Source organism: Neophocaena asiaeorientalis, unplaced genomic scaffold, assembly GCF_003031525.2.
Source record: "Neophocaena asiaeorientalis asiaeorientalis breed wild unplaced genomic scaffold, Neophocaena_asiaeorientalis_V1.1 scaffold714, whole genome shotgun sequence".
Classification (NCBI taxonomy): Eukaryota; Metazoa; Chordata; class Mammalia; order Artiodactyla; family Phocoenidae; genus Neophocaena; species Neophocaena asiaeorientalis.
Window position 1 is genome coordinate 383,297 of NW_020175660.1, and position 22,401 is coordinate 405,697.

General features: G+C 41.8%; 1 protein-coding gene across 1 annotated transcript in view; it reads right to left on the reverse strand.

The window, feature by feature from the left end:
* GRID1 (glutamate ionotropic receptor delta type subunit 1) overlaps positions 1 to 22,401 on the reverse strand; it is a 662,424-nt gene that overhangs the window by 184,424 nt on the left and 455,599 nt on the right. Inside the window, exon 8 of the mRNA XM_024731429.1 lies at positions 21,120 to 21,239. Within this exon, the coding sequence (XP_024587197.1) occupies positions 21,120 to 21,239 (120 nt within the window). The remainder of the gene's footprint in view (positions 1 to 21,119; positions 21,240 to 22,401) is intronic.

Genomic DNA, 22,401 nt, shown 5'->3' on the forward strand with positions numbered 1-22,401 from the left:
CAAATTGTGCTCTAAGGACACAGAGAGGGTAAAAGTAAAAGGGTGAGAAAAAATGTGCGAAATTATGTTAATAAAAAATTTTAAAAACAATAGCGACAAGATATGGTAAACATTAAGGCAAAAAGTATAAAGAATATAGACAGTCACTAAGAATGTCAAAGAGTTGAACCAAAAGGTTATTATATGTCTAAACATATATGTATGTAATAATCAGCCTCACTATGTATAAAGCAAACATATAGAATTGCAAAGAGAAATGTAAAACTCTCGCAATGTAGTAATTATATCTGAGCAGCTTTCTTAATCATCGGTCAAGCACACAGTCGCCAAAGATACAGAAGATGTGAACAACACGATTTAATGAACATATAATTATGCACTGGACAACTGATTACATACTAAAGATGGATAAACTATGTTCTTGACCAAAAGTTAACAGGTTAATAATAAAAAGATAAATAAGGGATTCCTGTGTATGAAAGAAAAATGAATTAATTCTAAATAACTCAGAGATCATAGAAAAATTCATAGTGGATAGTTCAAAACCACCTAGAACTAAATTAATTAATTAATAATACAACCACCACATAGCAAAGTTTATAGAATGTGGCAAAAGTGGTAATTTGTGGAATACTTGTATCTTCTAATCCTTATATTAGAAGAGCAGCAAGACCTAAAAATTTAGGAAGAGGATAATAATAATTCCAAAAACGTATAAGAAAGGAGATAATAAAGATAAGAACAGAAGTGAACAAAATATTTATTAACTAAAAAATTATTTATAGGGCTTCCCTGGTGGCGCAGTGGTTGACAGTCCGCCTGCCAATGCAGGGGACATGGGTTCATGCCCCGGTCCGGGAAGATCCCACATGCCGCGGAGCAGCTAGGCCCATGAGCCATGGCCGCTGAGCCTGCGCGTCCGGAGCCTGTGCTCCGCAACGGGAGAGGCCACAACGGTGAGAGGCCACAACGGTGAGAGGCCTGCGTACCGCCAAAAATAAATAAAAATTATTTATATGTAACTATTTGCCAGGCACTGCTTTAAGTGTTTTATAATTAGTAACTCATCTAGTCATCATAACAACCATACCATATAGGCAAAGGTGCAGACCAAAAGACAAAGAGTTTAAATGATTTACACAAGATCACATGGCCAGCAACTGCTGCAGCCAGGATCTGGTTACAAAGTCTGGGCTTCTTCGCTTTCTTAAAACAGAAAGAATCAAACAGAGATAAAAGTGAATTTTTTTAAAAGAAAGAATAACAAAATAGGCTTCTGGGATTATTGATTTTTCCAGAAAAAGAAAGAGAGAGAGAAGGTACAAACAAATATTATGAATGAAAAAGTGACATAATTACCAATATAGCAGACATTAAAAAATAAGAGAATATTAGTAATTCCTTTATGCTAGTAACTTTTAAAAGTTAAAAAACATATTGGCTAAAACTAATATATAAATGGCTTAAGAAGAAATAAAACACAAAAATTCCTATAGCTTTTAAAGAAATTTTAAAGCAGTAGTTTGTACACATGTCAATCCCAAACTCCCAATCTATCCCTCCCCCACACTCTTCCCCTCTGGTTACCGTAAGTTCATACACACTACTATATTTAAAATAGATAACCAACAAGGACCTACTGTATAGCACAGGGAACTCTGCTCAATATTCTGTAAAAACCTAAATGGGAAAAGAATTTGAAAAAGAATAGATACATGTATAACTGAATCACTATGCTGTACACCTGAAAGTAACACAACATTGTTAATCAACTATGCTCCAATAAAAAGTAAAATTTTTTTTTAAAAATAAAAAAAATAAAACAGTAGTTAAATTTTTCCACAAATAAGTTCTTGACAGCTTTACAAGCAAGTTCTAGTAAAGTTATAAAGAAATGTCCTTTTAGAAATTCTAAGAAGAAGGAGCAGTCCCTAACTCAACTCATGACCCACTCTAATTTTGATCCCAAAAGAAACAAAAATAGTACAAGCAGGAAATTTTACTGGACCATCTCATTCATAAATATAGATGCAAAATATTCAGACGAAAATACCTAACACAAATGCTGAACAACTAAATACAAAAGCATATAAACGAGATTAAATACATTAACAAAGAAAACCCATCTTCACCTCACAGAGGCAGAAAAAGCTTTTCCTAATACTCAATATCTATTCATGATGAAAATCATGATACAATAAGAATAGGAGGAAAGTTCTTTAATCTGATGAAAGGTAACTACAAAGTACATTTAACTGACATAATCCTAAATGGGGAAATAGTAAAGCAATTACTTTAAAATCAGAAAGATAAAAGGATGGTCATCATTACCAAATCTATTCAACATGATACTAGAGGTTCTCGTGTATACAATAAGAGAAAGGTAAAAAGAGACCTAAAGATTTTAAAGGAGAAAATGAGTCATTATTTTTAGATTACATATTTATGTGTACATAAAACAAACAAAAATGATCTTGAGAAAAATCTTTAGCTATAAGAGATGAATTTAGCCAAATGAGTCATTAAAAAATCTATTTAACATAAAGTCAATTGTATATACACCAAATAATTAAAAAAATATCTTTAAAGAACGTTTACAACAACATAGCAGATAAATCTAACAAAATATGTGAAAGATCCATATTGAGAAAATTATAACAATTACTGAAAGTCATTAAAGAACTAAAAAAAGTAACAGTTAACTCAAGAACAAGGAAAGACAGACATAATATGGTAAAGATATCAATTTTCCCAAACTGATCTATATAAGCAAAGAAATGCTAATCAAAATATTAGCAATATTTCCCAAGGAACTTGGAAGAATAAAGAACTAAGAATAGCTAAGCCATTTCTGAAGAAGAATTGGGAGAAGGGACCCAACTTAACAGATAGTATATTTCATATATTTATTATTATATATAATTATATTATAATGTATTATATTACTATTATAATAGTTCAGTATTGGTACAGGTCATTGACCAACATATTGTCTAATAAACCCCATATTGGTCAAAAAATTAACAATCCTCAAAAATATCCCAGCAAGTATTTTGTGAAATTGACAATCTGATTTGAAAGAAATTATATGATTCTAAAAATTTAAAAGATCTAAAATAGACAAAATAATTTTCACCAAGAAAAACAAAGGTGGAGAATTTATATTACCTGATTTCAAGATTTACTATAAAGTTTCAGTAATAAAGATTTGTATTAGCATAAAAATAGATGTATAAAAAATGAAACAGAGCCCAGAAAATAGATCCATGAACACATGCTCAATTGATTTTCAACAAAAAATCCCAAAGTAATTCATTAGGGCAGGTATTTCAACAATTAGATACCATGTAAATAAATAATAACCTTGATGCCTACCTCAAACCATATGCAAAATAATAATTCAAAATGGATCCTGAAAACTAAAACTACAAAACTTCTAGAAGGAAACATGGGAGACAATATTTGTAACTTTGTGGTAGGCAGAGATTTTTTTATATATATAGGAAACAAAAGGCACTGACCAGAAAATAATTTTTGATAAATTGGATGTCGTAAACATTAAATGCTTAAAACCTTTGAAAGATACCATTAAGGAAATAAAAAGGCAAACCACGGACTGGGAGAAAATATTAATAATAATATATCCAACAAATAATTGATATCTAGAATATTAAAGAAATCATACAACTCAATAAAAGAAAAAACGCAACCCTATGTTTTAAATGGGAAAAAGATTGGAGTAGACATTTCAGAAAAGAACATACTAGGACTTGCAAATACACATACAAAATGGTACTCAACGTCATTCACTAGTCATTATAGAAGAGAAATTTGAAAACCCAAAGAGATACCACTATGCACCCACTAGGATGACAAAAATTTAATACACACAAGTGTTGGCAAGAATGTGGGGCAACTGGAACTTTCATACATTGCTGGTGGTATTGCAAAATGGTGCAGATGATTTGGAGAACACTTCGTCAATTTCTTGTAACGCTAGACACACACTCGCCAAGCCCTTAGAAATTTACTCAAGAGAAATGAAAGCATAAGTCCATATCACGTAAGGAATGGTATATGAATGTTCTTAGTATTCATGATCCAAAACTGGAAAGAACCTAAATGTCCATAAAATTGTGCTTACATTCATATAATAAATAAAATACAGTTCATTAATAAAAAGAAACAAACCACTCATACACAAAACAACATAGAAAAACTCAAAAACATTAGGCTAAGTAAAAGAAAGTTGATATACAAGATGACTATGAATTTTAATGTGCCAGAATAGATAAAACTAATCTATAGTGACAGATACCAGGTCATCATTTGTATACAGTGGAGGGGGGCACTGAATTCCAAGGGGCATGGGAGAATTTTGAGGAGTCATGGAAATATTCTATCCCTTGAACAGATTGGTGATTATCTGAACACATTTAACATTACTCATCCATGGACATATACACACTAACAAATGTAGTAAGGTAGATAGCTAGGGGGAAGCAGCCGCAAGGCACAGGGATATTAGCTCCGGGCTTTGGGACAGCCTGGAGGGGTGGGATGGGGAGAGGGGGAGGGAGGGAGACGCAAGAGGGAAGACACATGGGAGCATATGTATATGTATAGCTGATTCACTTTGTTATAAAGCAGAAACTAACACACTATTGTAAAGCAATTATACCCCAATAAAGATGTTAAAAAAAAAAAAAAATAATGAAATAAATCTACCAAGTATATTATCTTGGAGAATGTTAAAAAAAAAAAAAAAACATTACTCATCCAATTGTGCTGTTAAATGGTGTACTCTGTAAATTATGTCTCAGCAAAGTTTTTCTTTTAAAAGCTTTTGCTAGAAAATAAAAGAAAATATTTTTACCTTGGATTGACACAAAAAGTACTCATTTTAAAAGTAAAGAGAGATAAATCTTGCTTTATTAGAATTCAGTATTATTTGAAAGACACCTTAAAGAGATGGAGGAATAAAACATGATACGAATCATGAAGATAACTGCATGACTTGAAACCAAAAAGTTATAACCTCCAGGAACACATGAAGAACTCTTATTAATCAATGAGAAAGAGAGAAATTATTCAATAATCAGTGATAAAGAGAGCAAAAAATGAGCAAAAGAAGTAAACGTTATCAGGAAAAATGTAGGCTAAATTAACATGTGAAGAAAACTCAATCTTCATAGTGATCAGGGATATGCAAATCAAGATCGTCTTCCTGACTGGCAAAGATAAGAAGTCCAAAATATAGTGAGGGGTAAGGAAGACATGGATCAGTGGAATATCATACACATCACTGGGGGCATGAGTTAATATAACCACTCTGGAAAACAAAATGATACTATATGTTGATGTTTAAGTTGATTATTCACAACCCAGCAATTCTATCTCTGTACATAGTCAAGAGAAACTCTTGTACATGAGCACATGTATAAGTCAAACAGTGTTAATGACAGTAATGTTTATAATAATAATAATAATAATAAAAACCTGTAAATAAAGCGTGTCCAAGTCCAGGGAAACAGATAAATCATATACTCAGAAAATAAAATATTATACACCCATGAAAATTAAGCAACTTTGTTACACAGAATAAACGTTATTAACATAATGTTGAATTTAAAATGTAGTCCCAGGAGAATATTTACAACATGGTATCCTTATTTAAAGTTCAAAACCATTTAAACTAAACAATGCTTCGAACAGGAAGAGTGTGGCATGTAAATAAATATGTGATAGAATCATAAAAATAAGGGAACCTACCATGATAAATAACTATAAAACCTATTAAAATGTATAGAATAACTGTTTTCAGGCCTTTATATATCAGCCGGTACATGACTACATTTGAGATAATGAAAAAAACATGAGAAGAACCCAATAGTCACACTAGATCTTCTTACCTAAAGACATTTTTCAATCCATTTTGCATATATATCAAACAAAAGCACGGATTAGCAGTCTCAGTAGGTGGAGGCAACAGTTTGTGGTACCAAGGTGAGACCAATTTATGAAGCATGCTGAGAGAGGAAGAGCTGCAGTGAAAGAGTACAAAGTATCTATGCAAGAATTGCATGCATCTTCTTGAATGTCTCCTAGGATATGTATCCAGCCCGCAAAGAATCTACGAGGATGTGATTGACCTGCTAGGAGGATGGAGAAATAAGCAGGTATTTCAGAGTCTCAGGATGCTTGAGCTATGTTAAACTTTAGGCTCAGCAAACTGTAAACATCTTGATGAATACCAATCACTTTCAATTGAGACCCCAGGAAGCTGTGTCCTAAGAGTAAGAATTCTATTTTAAGAGTGAGGGAAAAATTACAATCATCAGAGGAAGATAATACAAGCCAGACCCTTCAACATATCTCACACAATGTAAGTGGAGAGATTCCTTAAAAATCACAACTTAACAAGACTGACTCAAGAAACAATATAAAGTCTAAATATACTCATTGCATGTGTATGTGTGGTCAACATGAGTTTGTTTCACTAGTGTAATGTCCCAAACATTTAAGAATGAAGTCACACCCGTGTCACAAGTTCTTCCAGAGACAGAAACAAGGCAAACACTTTCTATCTCATTTTAAGAACCTCAGCCCTTGATAATCTTGATGCTAAAACCTAACAAGGACATTATCACACAGGATAATTACAAACTCTCCATGAACTTAAAGAAATTATCAACAAAATATTAGCAGATTAAATGTGGTGATATACAAAAAGCGTAAGGAATTATGACCTAGCAGGGCTTATCTGAGCAATGAAAAATTGCTTAACTTTCAAAAATCAATCAAAGTGAAAGTTTCTGAACAAGATGGTACAGACTCATTTCTCCCTCCTCCTCCCTGTTAAGTACAACTATACACCCTGGAAATAATGCAAGAGGCAACCAAAGGAGAACTTTGAAAGATAGAAAGGGGGCAAACTGGTCAAAGAACCCAAGACTGGAGGAACAGCAGAGTGATAGAGTGCCCTATGGTCCCCAACCAACAGAAGAAAGCAAAGCCTTGAACTGGGAACTACAATCTAGCAACAGAAGGTGGCCCATGTAGGCTCATTCTTGCCCAGCCAGCGCAGCCCAAGAACACTGGAGAGGGAGATCCATCAAGAACCTGTCTGGCAACAAATGGCCCGGTCTAGAAACTACTCTCCTTTTGCACCAGCCTGAGCACTGGCCTGATCCACCAAAAGACACCAGGCAGCTGGGCAGCACTAGGAAGGGGGTCTCACCACATGCATATAGCCCAGGCATTCCTTTTGCTGCTGTGGGCACAAGACTCTGTTCCCCTACCAAGAGACACTGAGGCAGCTTGGCAGGACCAACAAGGGAGATTCCACCATGGCAAGTGCTCAGTACATGAAGCCTCTTTTTCCCCATAGGCCTGAGAATGCCCTCCATCACCGAGAGCCACCAGGTGGCCTTAGCAAGGTGCATCCTGCCACAACCTGGCCTCAGCCAGGGAAGTGCTCTCCATTCCCCACAGGCAGGGTGGTCTGGCCTCAGGTGCCCAGCCTGGGAAGTGCTCCTCATCTTCACAGGCCAGAGATTCTCTTCCTCCAACCAGAGGTACCAGGTGGGGTCCATCCTGGAGAAACCCCTTCACCTTCCTCAGGAAGCATGAAGAGGGAGCTATAGGAGCCCAATGGCACCAGGTAAACCAAGCAGACCAAGTCAGCAGCACAAAATAGCACCAGCTCTTAAAATTAAGTAGTCATTGTAAGCACAGCAGACAAAAATAGGCCAGACATGGACAAGGCCAGGATAAATCCCTACTAAAACAAAAGAATAGAACACAGTCTCCTAAGATAATTACCGTGAGGGTCAATATATAATAGTAATTACTCAGGCTTCCCTGGAGGCGCAGTGGTTAAGAATCTGCTTGCCAGTGCAAGGAACATGGGTTCAAGCCCTGGTCCAGGAAGATCCCACATGCTGCGGAGCAACTAAGCCCGTGTGCCACAACTACTGAGCCTGCGCTCTACAGCCTGCAAGCCACAACTACTGAGCCCGCGTGCTGCAACTACTGAAGCCCACGCACCCTAGAGCCTGTGCTGCACAACAACAGAAGCCACCGCAACGATAAGGCCGCGCACCGCAACAAAGAGTAGCCCCCGCTCTCCGCAGCTAGAGAAAGCCTGAGCACAGCAACGAAGACCCAACACAGCCAAAAATAAATAAATAAAATTAAAAAAAAAAACTTTTTTGGGGGGTGAAGTAGAAAAGAATAGCTTTACTGCTTTGCCAGGCAAAGGGGGCCACAGTGGGCCCATGCCCTCAAAACTGTGTCCCAACCTGGAGGGGGTAGTGAGGAGTTTTATAGTAATGGTTCAAAGAGAAGGGCATGATCAGCTGGTGGACGTTCTTCTAACTGGTTGGTGGGGAGGTAAGCAGGAGTTAGCATCATCAGCCTTCTGGTTCCAACCAGTCTGGGGTCTACGTGCTTGTGGGCAGCATACAATTAACTTCTCCCACCTGGTGGGGGTTTCAGTATGATTTTAGATACTATCCGTTCCAAGGTAGTCTCCCAAACAGGTGTTAGTGCCCAAAAGTTCTCACAAAGAAACGGCACAGAAGACGTCCCCGGTGGTGTTGACGATGAGCAGGAGTTGGTCTAGCTGTAAGTTGGGAATAAAGGGTCAGCACCTGATTTCAGGACTTAATGAAGCTCAGCTTCTTGATGTCTCATTGCAGAAGGAATTCAGTGAGAGACAAAGTGATAGGTAACAAGTAGATTTATTTATAGAGAAACACACTCCACAGACAGTGTGGGCCATCTCAGAAGGTGAGAGTGGCCTTGGGAGAAACACACTCCACAGACAGAGTGTGGGCCATCTCAGAAGGTGAGAAAGGCCAAAATAAATAAATTTATTAAAAAAAAATTACTCATCATATCAAGAACCAGGAAAATCACAACTCAGATTTTTTAAAAAAAAAGACAATCAACTGATGCAAAGACCAAGACAATCAGATGTTAGAATTATCTGATAAGGATTTTAATTTCATTATAAAAATGCTTCAACAAGCAATTACAAATTCTCTTGAAACAAATGAAAAAATAGAAAATCTCAGCAAAGAGAAAGTATAAAATAGAACTAAATGGAAATTATGGAACTGGAAATTAACAAAAATAAAAAACTCACTGGATGGGATTATTTTAGAGTTTAAAGGACAGAGGATAGAATTAGTAAACTGGCTAACAGAACAATAAAATTTACATAACATGAGACTGAAAAAAAATGAATAGGGCCTCAGGGCCCTGTGGAATAATAATAAAATATCTAACATTAATTTCATTGGAATACCAGAAAGAGAGGAGAAAGAGTGTGGGGATGAAAGAGTATTCAGATAAATAATGGCCGGCAATTTATCAAATTCAGTGCAAGACTTAAACTTTGAGATGCAAGAATCTAGGAACCCCAAACAGGGTAAATTCAAAGAAATCCATAACACAATACATCATAATACAACTTCTGAAAAACAAACACAGGAAAAAAAAACCTTGAAAGCACACAGAGAGAAACTAGCCAGAAGAAAACCAGATTAAATGACAGCAGATTCCTAATCTGAAACCATGGAGGGCAGTAGAAATGGCACAACACATTTCCAGTGCTGAAAGGAGAATTCTCAACCACAAATTCTGTATCTGGCAAAACTATCTTTCAGGAATGAAAAAGAAATAAAGGCATTACCCGAGGAAGGAAAATGAAAAGAATTTGTGGCTAACAGACTGATGCTTAAATATTGGCTAAAGGAAGTTTATTAAACAGAAAAGAAATGGTAAAAGGATTCTTGGAGCATCAGAAATAATAAAGAACAACAGAAAGAGTAGAAATATGAGAACATACAATAGATTGACCTCCTCATGAGTTTTTTTATATATCATATTTGATGATTGAAACAGAAATTATAACACTGATACTCAAGACAATGAAATTTAAAAGTAAAGAAAGTAAAGAGACCCAAATGGAAGTAAGATTTCTGTATGTCACTCAAAGTGGTAAAGTGTTGACTGATAGACTGATAAGTCGCATATGTATATTGTAATACCCAGAGCAACCACACACACACACACACACACACACACACACACACACACACACACCCCACACACACACAAATGAAACTGAGGAAATCTGAAAGTGGGTCAGATTCATGCACTGGATCAATGTCTACCACTGGAAGAAACAATAAAGGGTATATTGGATCTTGGGATCTCTCTGTATTATTTATTACAACTGAATGTGGATCTACATTAATCTCAAAATAAAAGTTTAACTTAAAAAAGGAATATTATGAAAAGGAAGAGAAATTAGGAGGTACCAACCTTTCCAAATACTGGAGCATATTGTAAAATAATAATATTCAAAACAGCAAGGTATAGTATTAATGTAAAGAAGAGAATTAATAAGCTAGCATCAAAAAGGAAAAAAATAAATCAATGCAATTTACTGCATTAAGAGTAAAAAGTGAAAATGTAAGTTATATAATTATCTCAATAGATGTAAAAGAGTCTTTGACTAAATGTAAAAATACCTTTCACTAATACCCCTTTTGACAAAGCTGTTAGCAAACTAGAAGTTCAAGGGAATTTTCTCAGTCTGAAAAAAGAACACTTACCAAGCACATTGGGACTTCCCTGGTAGTCCAGTGGTTAAGAATCTGCCTTCCTGGGACTTCCCTGGTGGCGCAGTGGTTAAGAATCCACCTGCCAATGCAGGGGACATGGGTTCGTGCCCTGTTCCAGGAAGATTCCACATGCTGCAAAGCAACTAAGCCTGTGCACCACAACTACTGTGCCTGCGCTCTAAGCCCGTGAGCCACAACTATTGAGCCCACGTGCCACAATTACTGAAATTCCTGCGCCTAGAACCCATGTTCTGCAACGAGAAGCCACTGCAATGAGAAGCCCACGCACTGCAATGAAGAGTAGCCCCTGCTCGCCACAACTAAAGAAAGCCCACGTGCAGCAACGAAGACCCAGTGCAGCCAAAAATAAAAATTAATTAATTAATTAAAAGAAAAAAAAGAATCCACCTTCCAATGCAGGAGACGCGGGTTCAATCCCTGGTCGGGGAACTAAGATACCACATGCAGCGGGGCTACTAAGCCCAAGTGCTCTGGAGCCCACGCACCACTACTAGAGAGAAGCCGCAACGAAGAACACGTGTGCAGCAACTAAGACCCGACGCAGCCAAATAAATAAATTAAATAAATATCTTCTTTAAAAATGGTGCATTATAAAAAGTTATCCTCTGAGATTAAGAACAAGATAAGGATACCCACTATCATTACATCTATTCAACTTAAATTAATGACCCTAAGTAGTGCAATAAGTAAAGAGAAAGGAATAAAGGGCATAAAAATTTAAGAAGAAAAAGAACTCTCATTTTTCATAGATGATATGATTGTGTGTATAGAAAATCTTAAAGAATCTTCAGGCAAACTATTAGAATAAATCAATAACTAGAGTTCACTAGAAACAAGTTTCATATACAAACCAACTATATTTCTATACACACACGATGAACAAGTAGAAAAATAAATTTAATATATACTATATATAGTATCATAAATGTCAATATCTGGGGGCAAAAATCAAACAAAGACTATTCATAATCTCTACAGTGAAAGCTGCAAAGCTCTCTTGAGAGAAATTAAAGACCTAAGTAAATTCAGGGGATACTATGTTCATGAGTTGGATTAGAATATTAGTAAGATGTTAAGTCTCCCTAAATTGATCTAGAGTCCACGCAATTTCAGTCGAAATCCTAAATTTGTAAGAAAATGCAAAGGGCCCAAAATAGCCAAGTCTACCTTTTCTGCCCATTCCTTCCTACAAACCACAATAAAGGCTCTTGTTCACATTTTACCCTGCTGCTTCTGCCTCCTGACTGAGGCTGGTGTTGTCCCCATGTGGCCCTGTATGGTGTGGTGTGCCCCCTTCTCTTAGGAATTGTAACAAACTATCTTTTCAATAGCAGGGATCTCCTGACCTGTTGGCCTCACCATACCTGAATAATAAAACCTATATTTTAAAACACAATAAAATGAATGAACTAAAACTATATACGATGATAATAATAGTAAATCTCACAAACCTGATGTTAAGCAAAAGAAGGCCGTTACAAAAGAGGTCAGAATAAGTGCGTTAGACGTCAGTAGTGTTTCCGCTCATGAGTGTAATTACAAGAAGGGGGCATGAGGGAGCCCACTGGGGACACTGGTGATGTTCTGTTTCTTGTTGTAGGTGTTGATTGCATGGGTGTGTTCAGAAAATTCACTGTGATTTGCTCATGATTTAGGTACTTTTCTATATGAGTGTTACACTTCAGTTTACATTAGAAAAACCACTAGGATTCAGCCACAACTGTATTGAGAATAAAATAAGAACATTCCAAAACTGGAAAGAATAAAAGAAAATTATCTAACACTTCATATCGTAAGTTTAAAAATTAACGATGAAACGAATACTAGCAGCAGGGAGACGAAGGAAAAACAAACAAATTAATTAGAGTAACATAAAATGCAACAAAATTGATTAAATAAATCAGAACTGGTTCTTTGAAGAAATCAATTTTAAAAACTTCAGTCAAGTCTAATCAAGAAATAAAGGAAGACAACACAAAAACACAATAGTATCGATGAAGAGAAAGATATTTCAACAGGTAGATATTTTAAAATTATTTGCAAATACTATATCGAGCTTTAATGAAACATTTGAAAATGCCAGTGCTTTCTAAGATTTTCTGTACAGCAGGTTACTAAAAGTGACTCGAGGAAATGTAGGAACCAGAAAAGAAATTTTTCAAGATATCGAAGTAATAGCTCCAAGACCAACATCTAGCCCAGATAATTTTACAGTTGAATTTTTTGCCAACTTTCACTCTGTACATACAAGGGTAAAAGAATGAGCAATTCCTCATCCACATCATGAAGGGAATAAGCCCTAATACAAGTTGGACACAGCATCCGAGAGAGAAACTATTGGTCACGGTCGCATATGCATCTAGATGGAAAACTTCAACTGCGATAACAAAAAAGCAAAACAACCATTATATAAAGACAGAAAGCCAGGGCCAACTCCTGGGAAAGTTCTCCCCACCTATAAAAAGGAAACACGGAAAAGAATACCCTCTTCTTCCCTGTGCTGCTGTCCTTCTGGGTATGGCAGTTGGAACTGCCACAGCCATCCTAAAACTATGAGGAGAGCTCAGACTCTGCCCTGTGGAGAGCCAAGAAGAAAGATGAAAAAGACCAGAGACTTTGGTCTGGGCACTGATTGTCTGAAGTGGCCAACCCTGGAGCCACCCTAGCTCCAGGCCTCTTTTCATGTGAGACAATAAGTCTTCCTTATTCCTTAAGCCACTCAAAATGAGCATTGTTACTTGCAGACAAGTACATTCTAATAATATACAAAGATGAATTACATTTAAGCAGAGGAAGAAAAGAGAGAAAAGAGTCTTAGAATTTTTAAAAAATCACTGAGGAAATACATAAAATTTAGTAGAACATATGATAAATATGACATTCAAGTCCATGGGGCAAAGGAAGGATTACTGGATACATAACAGAAGGAGTCAGTACTGAAAAATGTAAAAGATAGGCCATAACCTCACAATTTACCCCAAATCTAATCCCAAGTAGATGGCAGATTTCATTGAAATAAAATCAAACCATAAAAATACTAGAAGAAAGTATGGATGAAGAGTATCTACTTTGCAAACTGGGTATGGCTTTCCAAAAAACTATAAACACATACATTTTTAAATGTCTCTATGTGAAAATATTTTCTTAATTCAAAAGCAAAGGATAGGGACTTCCCTGGTGGTGCAGTGGTTAAGAATCCGCCTGCCAATGCAGGGGACACGGGTTCGAGCCCTGGTCCGGGAAGATCCCACATGCCGCGGAGCAACAAAGCCTGTGCACCACAACTACTGAGCCTACGCTGTAGAGCCCAGGAGCCACAACTACTGAGGCCCGCGCACCTTGAGCCTGTGCTCTGCTACAAGAGAAGCCACTGCAATGAGAAGCCCACGCACCGCAACAAAGAGTTGGGCACCCTCGCTCGCTGCAACTAGAGAAAGCCCGTGTGCAGCAACGAAGACCCAACACAGCCATAAATAAATAAATAAATAAGCAAGCAAGCAAAGGATATATGGGAACAACATATCTGACACAAATAACTATCAATTCCCTTCCAAAAGACAGGTTATATGAGTTGACAAGAAAAATTTCATTCCTGATATAAAAAAGCAAAGGACCTGAGGCATAATTTATAAAATGTGAAATATATATAACCAGTGATCACATTTTTACATGTACAATCTCCTAAAAATGCAAATTTAGTAGCATTTTTTCATACTGTTACCAAATTAGCAAAAATGTTTAATATATCACTCAATTTTTGAGTATAGGACATAACAGAGACTTCCATATATTACTGATGGATGTGTAAATTATTAAATCTTTCTATAATCAATTTGAAAATATGTACGTATCAAGTACATCAAGAACCTAAAATTATTATCGGTGGCTTGGTAATTCCACTTACTAAAAAAAGTTAAAGAAATATAGATGTAATAAAAGTATATGTATTTTGGGTATCTGTCACAATACTATTCTATAATAATACGGTGAAAATGCCTAAAGATACATCATATGGAAAGATAAAATTAACGATGGCTCCCTATAAGTTGAGTAATGTGTTTCCATTAAAAATAGTTGTAAAGAATAGTTAAAGAAGTGAGAAAATACTCCCAAGACAGAATTAAGTGGAGAAGTCAGGATGTAAAATTCATGTACAGTAAATAGCAATTTGATAAGCATACATATTACTATCTCTATGTGCAGGGTGATGGGAAAAAGAAAAAAATAACAATAAGTAAAATGCACCAGAAATGCTAACAGTATCTATTTCTTGGTTCAGAGATTATAGCTGACTTTTACATTCTTCTTTTCATTTATCTGTATTTTCTAAACATTCTACCCTAAATGAGCATATATCAATGCTATCTTCAAAACGAAGAGATGTCACTTAAAATGAAATATTTAATCGTATCTTTTCCTTATCCCTTTACTCAGGTGAAGCAGCAGTGTTTGTCTGGGGTCTCAGTTCTATCCAAAGCGGTTCTGCACAAGGGTTTGGAAGGGTTGACATTTTACTTGGGAAATACGCTGCAGGAATGCTAATCCATGAAGAGACTGAAGTTTATTTCTCTTCTGTGACTCCCTGTGCATGGCCGGAGTCTCTATCAGAGCAGCTTAACAGAGACACTGCACAATTCTCAGGCTGCCTCCTCCCAGCCCCACCACCGCTCACTGCCCACCGCCCCTCCCCATTACTGAACCCACTGCGAGGCTCCTGGCACTGCGGCGGGAGCCACCAGGTAAAGGATCCCACCTGGGCTCTAAGAGGCAGCTCCTGCTTCATTACAGAGCTCTCTTGTCCGCTGGCGGATACCCTTTCCTCCTGGCCTCCCTGCTTAGGGCTCCTGGACCCTGAGACTGCGCGAGCCACCAGGTAAAGGATCCCACCTGGGCTCTAAGAAGCAGCTCCTGCTTCATTACAGAGCTCTCTTGTCCGCTGGCAGATACCCTTTCCTCCTGGCCTCACTGCTTAGGGCTCCTGGACCCTGAGACTGCGCGAGCCACCAGGTAAAGGATCCCACCTGGGCTCTAAGAAGCAGCTCCTGCTTCATTACAGAGCTCTCTTGTCCGCTGGCAGATACCCTTTCCTCCTGGCCTCACTGCTTAGGGCTCCTGGACCCTGAGACTGCGGGACAATTTGTAACACAGTGCAGCAGACCTGGGTAGGACTGTTAACGATGTACTTCCAAGCCCGGGGAGGGCTGGGGTCCTATAGCATGACAATCACTCCACGATGAGCAATTATTATTACTCTGTGAATTATTTTCAGAGCTGCCACAAGGCCCTGCCGGGGCCATGACATCAAGAGAGCCATTTGATTCCTGTCCAAAGCCAGCTTTTATGAAGAATCAAAATTGACAGAGAAGACAGAAGAAACGTCTTAACCTAGTAAAGGATAAGGAAGGCCTCCCATCTCCCTGGGTAACTGCTGGAACAGGGAGGCTAAGCCAAGGGCACTGGTGGAACTTCATGTTAGCAGGCTCTAGCGCAATGGGAAGGGACTATGGGGCCCTAACGCTGGCCGGGGGAGTGAGGTGGGCGGCAGCGGAAAACAGGCTGAGAGGAGTGAGGGAGTCACAAAACCGCATCATCCTAAATTCAGAAACGATGTTCCAGGCCCTTTGCCACACATCCCCCCACCCCCACCCCAGGAAACCTGGCTTCCAGCCCCAGCGCAGCCCACCTGCTTGTTGGTACCACCTAACTGGGTCTCTCCAGGCTCTGGGCCTCAGTTTCCCAACTGGAGCTGCACAGAACACCATGGAGAGGCTGGGGACCAGGGAGACCGTTTGGGTGAAGCTCGAGACCCCCTGCCCCAATTCCCCACCATCGTAACCACGGCATGTCCGCTTCCATGACGGTTTAATATATTTGGGCTGCAGTAAGGTACTGCTGCAACGGATTTTCTAGGACTAGAGAAACGCTGGAAAACCACCGGGCTAAATCCTTTCTTAGTCTCTTGGTCCTAACTCAATTCTACTCTATGGAAAGGAGCATAAAATAGTCCCTTTCTCTCTCTCATCACACCAGGGTGTCCTTTGTCCTGGAATGTCAACGCATAAAGCAGCTTCACAGGCTTTCCAGATGCTTCCCGCCCACTTCCCCACCCTTCTGCCCAAGGAGACAGGCTAACCTCCACTGAGCTAGTGAATTAGGTGGATGGTGCCCATGGGAAATGAGGTTCAAAGGGCCTTCAGGCATCTGGCAATTTTCCCAGAGTTTCACTGTACCAGGGAACCTCCTTAGTGGAAAGGAATGATTCCCCCACAATGGAATCTTTAGGACAGAGAAGGGCAGACATTCTCAGCAATCATGTCATGGAAGAATGTTTCTGCTGGGCTGTGGCTCACGTTACATTCCAGGCAAGTCATGCTTGTGGAGAAGACTATAACCATGTTTTCCTTCTTCCATTCATCATATCAAAACAGTCCTGAAAACAAAATCTCATCAGAGGTGAAGCCCCCAGCTCCCTCTCAGCCCTTGGTCTTTATAAGGAGTGGAATCTGCCCCCAGGCATGGAAGGGGGGATGGGCACTGCCCACCATGCAGAGCCCTGCTCCTGTCTCTGGCCTCAGGCTTTGGCACACGGGTGTGGAGAGGAGCTGCCTATCCAGGGCACCTGCAGGCAGAAAGCCATGCTCTAAGCCTCCCTGTGCCTCTCTGCTCTTGTGGGATCTGGGGTAGATACTCAGAGAAGGTGTATAGCTCCAGCTGCCCGAAGCTGATGGCCCAGGCCACACAGGAGAGCGCTCACTGCCAAGTGCTGCATGAGGGTCATTACTCTGGGTGACCACGAGGTTCCTATTGTTTGCACCTTCCATCTGAGAACATGAAACTTCAAAAAAAGGAAGTGGCTGCAAAAGCTCAGGAGAGCAGAGCTAGGAGCATCACAAAGGCCCCCAAGTCAGGGAGACAACGCACTGTGATGCACCTTTGTCCACAGCAGGTGCTCAGTGGTCCCTCCTTGGCTCCCTCTTGTCCTGTGCTTTAAACAACGTTCCCTGCCCCCACCTTTGGAAACTTCCCTACAGGTAGTCTCCACCAATCCCATCCCAGCTCATGTCATGAGCTGAGGACATTTGCAAGGACGAACCCATGGGACCCTCCTTTGGAGACTTCCGTCCGAACAAAGAGAAAGCCAAAGAGAAAAGTGTAGGGCTCCAATAGGAACAAGCATGGGTCCCTAGGACAAATATTAAGCCAAGTCCTGTGGGAGCTGGACAAGACTTTCCAGCAAAGCCTGCCCCTGGCAGGGTTGCTTGGTAATCACCCATGCCAGACAGCTCCAAGCGGAACACAAAGATGATTAATATTTTGCCTGGAGTTACACAGCAAGAGGGTGACATGGACCTTTGATTTTGCCATCCCACACTCCCTCAACAAGAATGTGCTTCCTGGATGAGATAATTTAATAAGTGTTTGTCCAGCACCCTGCAGTGAAAGGCGATCACCCACTCCTTCCATCCTCTGGAGGGGCTGAGTAATCTACAGCCTCTTGATGCCACTTAATCTAAACTGTCTGGGTGACTCACCCTCCCTGAGAGTTCCCTCCAGGGTATTCACTTTAAGAAAACATCCATTTGCTCCCTAATTTAAACAATTCCTCTAGATTTAAATCTTAAAGAAACTACTTTGTTTTTGTTTTTGTGTCCGTGTTCATTTACTGTTGTTGTTTTTCAGTACAGATAGATAGAGGATATATTCATATATTGATACCTGTCATCTTTTCAGGGACCCCCTGACACTGCTCCACCATGAGAGGACCCTGCCGTCAGTCCAGTTGGCTCCCCTAGCCACAGAGAGATGCAGCTGAGGGGGCCTCCTCAGAGCTGCCCTTGCCTCCTAAGGATGACTGATCTTTGCACTGCCTTTTGTGCGTCTCTGAACCCTAACCCTACCATCACATCTGCTGCCCACCAACTTTATTTTTAGGTTGCCCCAATTTCCCAGCCCTACCCCTCCCATCCCCATCTTCCACCAGGAACCACAGCTCGGCTCTGCCTTTAAATGCTCCCCTAGACCCATGCCACTCTGTCCCAATGCGCTCTCCTTGCTTCATCCTGAACCCCCACAGGCCTTGCTTTAAGGCACCCTGGGCCTGAATAGCAAACATTTGCTATGGTAAATCCCATTCCCTGCTTTCCAGATAACTTCTCCTTAACAGAGATAAGCTGCCAGGCAGACAGATAACAACTGGGATATGCAGTTATTAAGGGCAGATTTTAAAATGACAAAAGATTACATTTAAAAATAAAGCCCACTTGAAAATCAGCTTCCCTTCCAACTCAATCACATTCATACCTCCTGCTCAGCAGCTCCTTATACCGAGAGATTCAAGCTCCCATTGGCTTCAGGGTATTGAAGGAGCGTTGCCATGGCAACACGGAAGGCCCAGACACCTGAAATGGGAAGTGGAGGACACAGTACCTCCCCTCTCTCAGGCGCCTGGAGTGGCCAGCATGACCCCAGTCAGCTGCCTAAGACGAGGCAGGGAGCCCTACAGCCAACATTCCCACCCAGTGGGGAGACCTTGGGGTTAGAGCTGAGCTAAAAGAAAGTGGAGGGGGGTACAAAGGAGCCAGCATGCAGGGCCTGATATTCTAGGACCTCAGAGGAAGACTTGGGGATGAAGACAAGTACTGTGGCAAATATGAATGGTCACTGAGGCAGGCAGCTCCTTTCATACCAGATTGACTGAAAGGGCTCCCTGGTCCTGGTTTCCCCTTGCCGGGTGGGAGTCCCAACATAAGCCAGTTTCTACTGTGGCCATGAATGACCCAGACCAACGCTGACCACCCATCCCCAGGCTCCCACCCACCAAACCTCACAGCTTGGGCATCCCTAACAGACATCACAGGTCATCTCTGACACCCCTGACATTGCAGGCCACACCCTGGCTTCCCAAGGTTTCACACCATAGTCACTAACCCCCTTTCTGATGCCACAAACAATCTTCCGAGCTCCCAAATGTCATCAAAGCTTGGGTGTCACCATTGCCTCACAACCAATTATTGAACTTATTATTATTTGACCAACTCATGATTATACTTTCTGTCACGGAACGGGCTGAAAGTCCACCATCCCCACATCACAAATGGACCCCCCCAGCCAACCCAGCCTCTCCCTAGCAAGCCAGGCCTCCTCCCCATGTTCTACCTGATGAGAGCTCCCCCCGTGCTTTCCAGCTCTCACACCCTCCACAACTTCACACGTGCATCCTTCCATCTGGTCCTCAAGGAGCACAGCCAGAGAATGCCTTCAACCAGATTCTCAGTACCCCAACATCATGTAACCCCTTCCTGCCCCTCTGCCGCCCCCAGCCAATGCTAGAGGCCAGGCTAGAGGGCTCTCTATTAGAGGCTTATCCCACCTGCTGAGAACTCACCATGCCCTTCATCTCCAGGGCACTATCATTAGTAGAGATGTCTCCCCCTCAGATATATAGAAATGTGTGTGTGTGTGACTGCAGGAGCCTCTGCCTGAGTCTATGCCAACCAGCTCATGCTTTAGTGCTTTCCCGATTAGGCGGAGCCCTGTGACCCCTTTACATCATGGGTGCTCCCATCTCTGGCTCCAACAAGCACGTGGTCTTCCTGTGCAGAGGCCATTTGTGGGAGAGCATCCCTGGAGAGCCAGCAACTGCCCTTACCTGCACGCCCGCTATTGGCTCCACACCGGCTCACAAGCACCGCATCTGAGGTCCCTTGCTGGGTACTGTTCCATCCCCTTGCTTGCCACACTGACCTCTTGGTCCTAACACCTTATTCGACTCTTGAGTTCACAGGCCTCCCCTTCAACTTGGGGAGTTCCAACTCTGCGTAAAGGCCACCTCGCCAGACCTCAATTCTGAATGCCCCCCCCCCACCATGGGGTGGGGGAGGAAGAGACAAAGTATCACTGAAAAGAGTCCCCAGGCCTGCCACTTGCATCAGCAACAAATAAAAGCAAGTCGAAGCCCACCCTGAACTCTGCGGCTCACCTGTCTCTCACTTGTGTCTCCAGCGGACGCCTGCACTGCCTGCTTCTCACGCTCCGCGGAGCTCATTTTCTGGCCATGGCTTTGCCTCCCTCTTGGATCGGGGACACTCTCTGGCCGTAACCTCTGCCTCCTGCCTTAGTAACGGTCACACCTGTCCCCGACGTTGGGCTGATTTCAGCGACTCCAGGAAAACACATCACCCCTTTTGCTGGCCTTGTCCAGGACCACAAGGCTGGTCCTCCAGGCCCAAGCAGCAGGACCCACGGGCACCAGACGCCCCTGCTGTACTCAGAGCTGAATGAGTGGCACTTTCTGTCCGAAACCCCTTGGAGCCTCCTCCCCACCATGTCCCACGGACACCAGCAGCAGCACCTGTAGAGAAAGACTGGAGAGGGGACTTTCGTGCCGGTTAACACCTGCTTGGGGCACAGGCCCAGCGCGCGGCGGTAGGAAAAGCAGGAGGTGAGCGCCCCGAGGCTTACCTTCCGCATGTCTTTGCCAAAGGTCTCGCTGTAGGTCGTGCCCAGGATTTCAAACTGCACGTAGGGGTTCGAGCTGTCTTCCCGAAACTCCATCACCCCTGTGAGACCAGTGATGTGGCCCTGCGAGAGAGAAAAAAAAACCATGAGAGGGTAGGGCAAAAGTGGACGGGTAGGGGATGGAACTCCAAAGGCAAGGAAGAGAAAGGAAGCAGTCGCCAACGTCTGGGCAACCATGGATGCACTGTAGTAAGGCAAGGGGCGCTGGCGGTCCCGGGGCCTCGGAGCAGGCCCCGCACTTCCCAGGCCCTTGCTCACAAGGGAAGTTCCTAGGCTTGTCCCCATCATTCATGCCATTGATATGATCAGAGCATCTGCTTTATGCCACACACTGTGCCAGAGAGGGGCAGCTTTTGTCCCCACCCTCCTGGAGCTTACAGTCTTTCACTGCAACCTTCTCTCGGGGCTCACCTTAGCCTGAGCCAAGAGGGAAGGCCAAGGTCAGCGAGAGCCATCTCACACAGGTGGCGGGAAGTGGCAGGGCAGCGAGCGTGAGCATTGGAGGCTAAAACCCAGCTCAAGTCTGGCTTTGCCACCTTGGGCAAGTCATCTCCCATCTCCCAGCTTCGGCCTGGAGTTCATTAGACCCACATCACAGAGCCTGCAAGGGCCGAAGGAGAAAATGTGTACAAGGCCTGGTGTCTGGCACACACCGGATGTAGGGGCGTGCCAGCCCTGCGCCTCTCTCTGGTCGCTCTGTGGCCTCTGGAGTAGCAGGTGGCAGAGGGGCTGAGTGAGCCTGTGCTGAGCCCTTTTCTTTCTTCAAGCCTGGGGTGGGGGATCACAGCCAGCTTTGATCTCCCACAGACTGTAAGTGGGGAGAGTCCCAGAGAATGAGCTGGCCCCAAAGAGGCCCCTGCTCGGGCTTGGGCTGCAGCAGATTCAAACCAACATCAGACTCCATTCACTGCTATGGAAACCATGCAGAATTTACTGTGACTAAGACTCCCGGCACTACAGATTTCCCTAAATGTCTTTTTGAAGCCTCTCAAAGCCAACTCACTCTAACACTTCTGTGGATTACCCAGTTCACTTCAGATCCAGTCTTTTGATGGATTTACTGTCACACCTAAGCATATAGGACACAGGATGTCCTACAGGCTAAGGTGTGACACGAAATCCACCAAGTCGTAGGTATGCCGATGTACGCACAGGGATGCACACACACACGCACACACACACAACGTGAGGTCCTGCTGAGTAGTACGTGCACTGCCAACTGAGA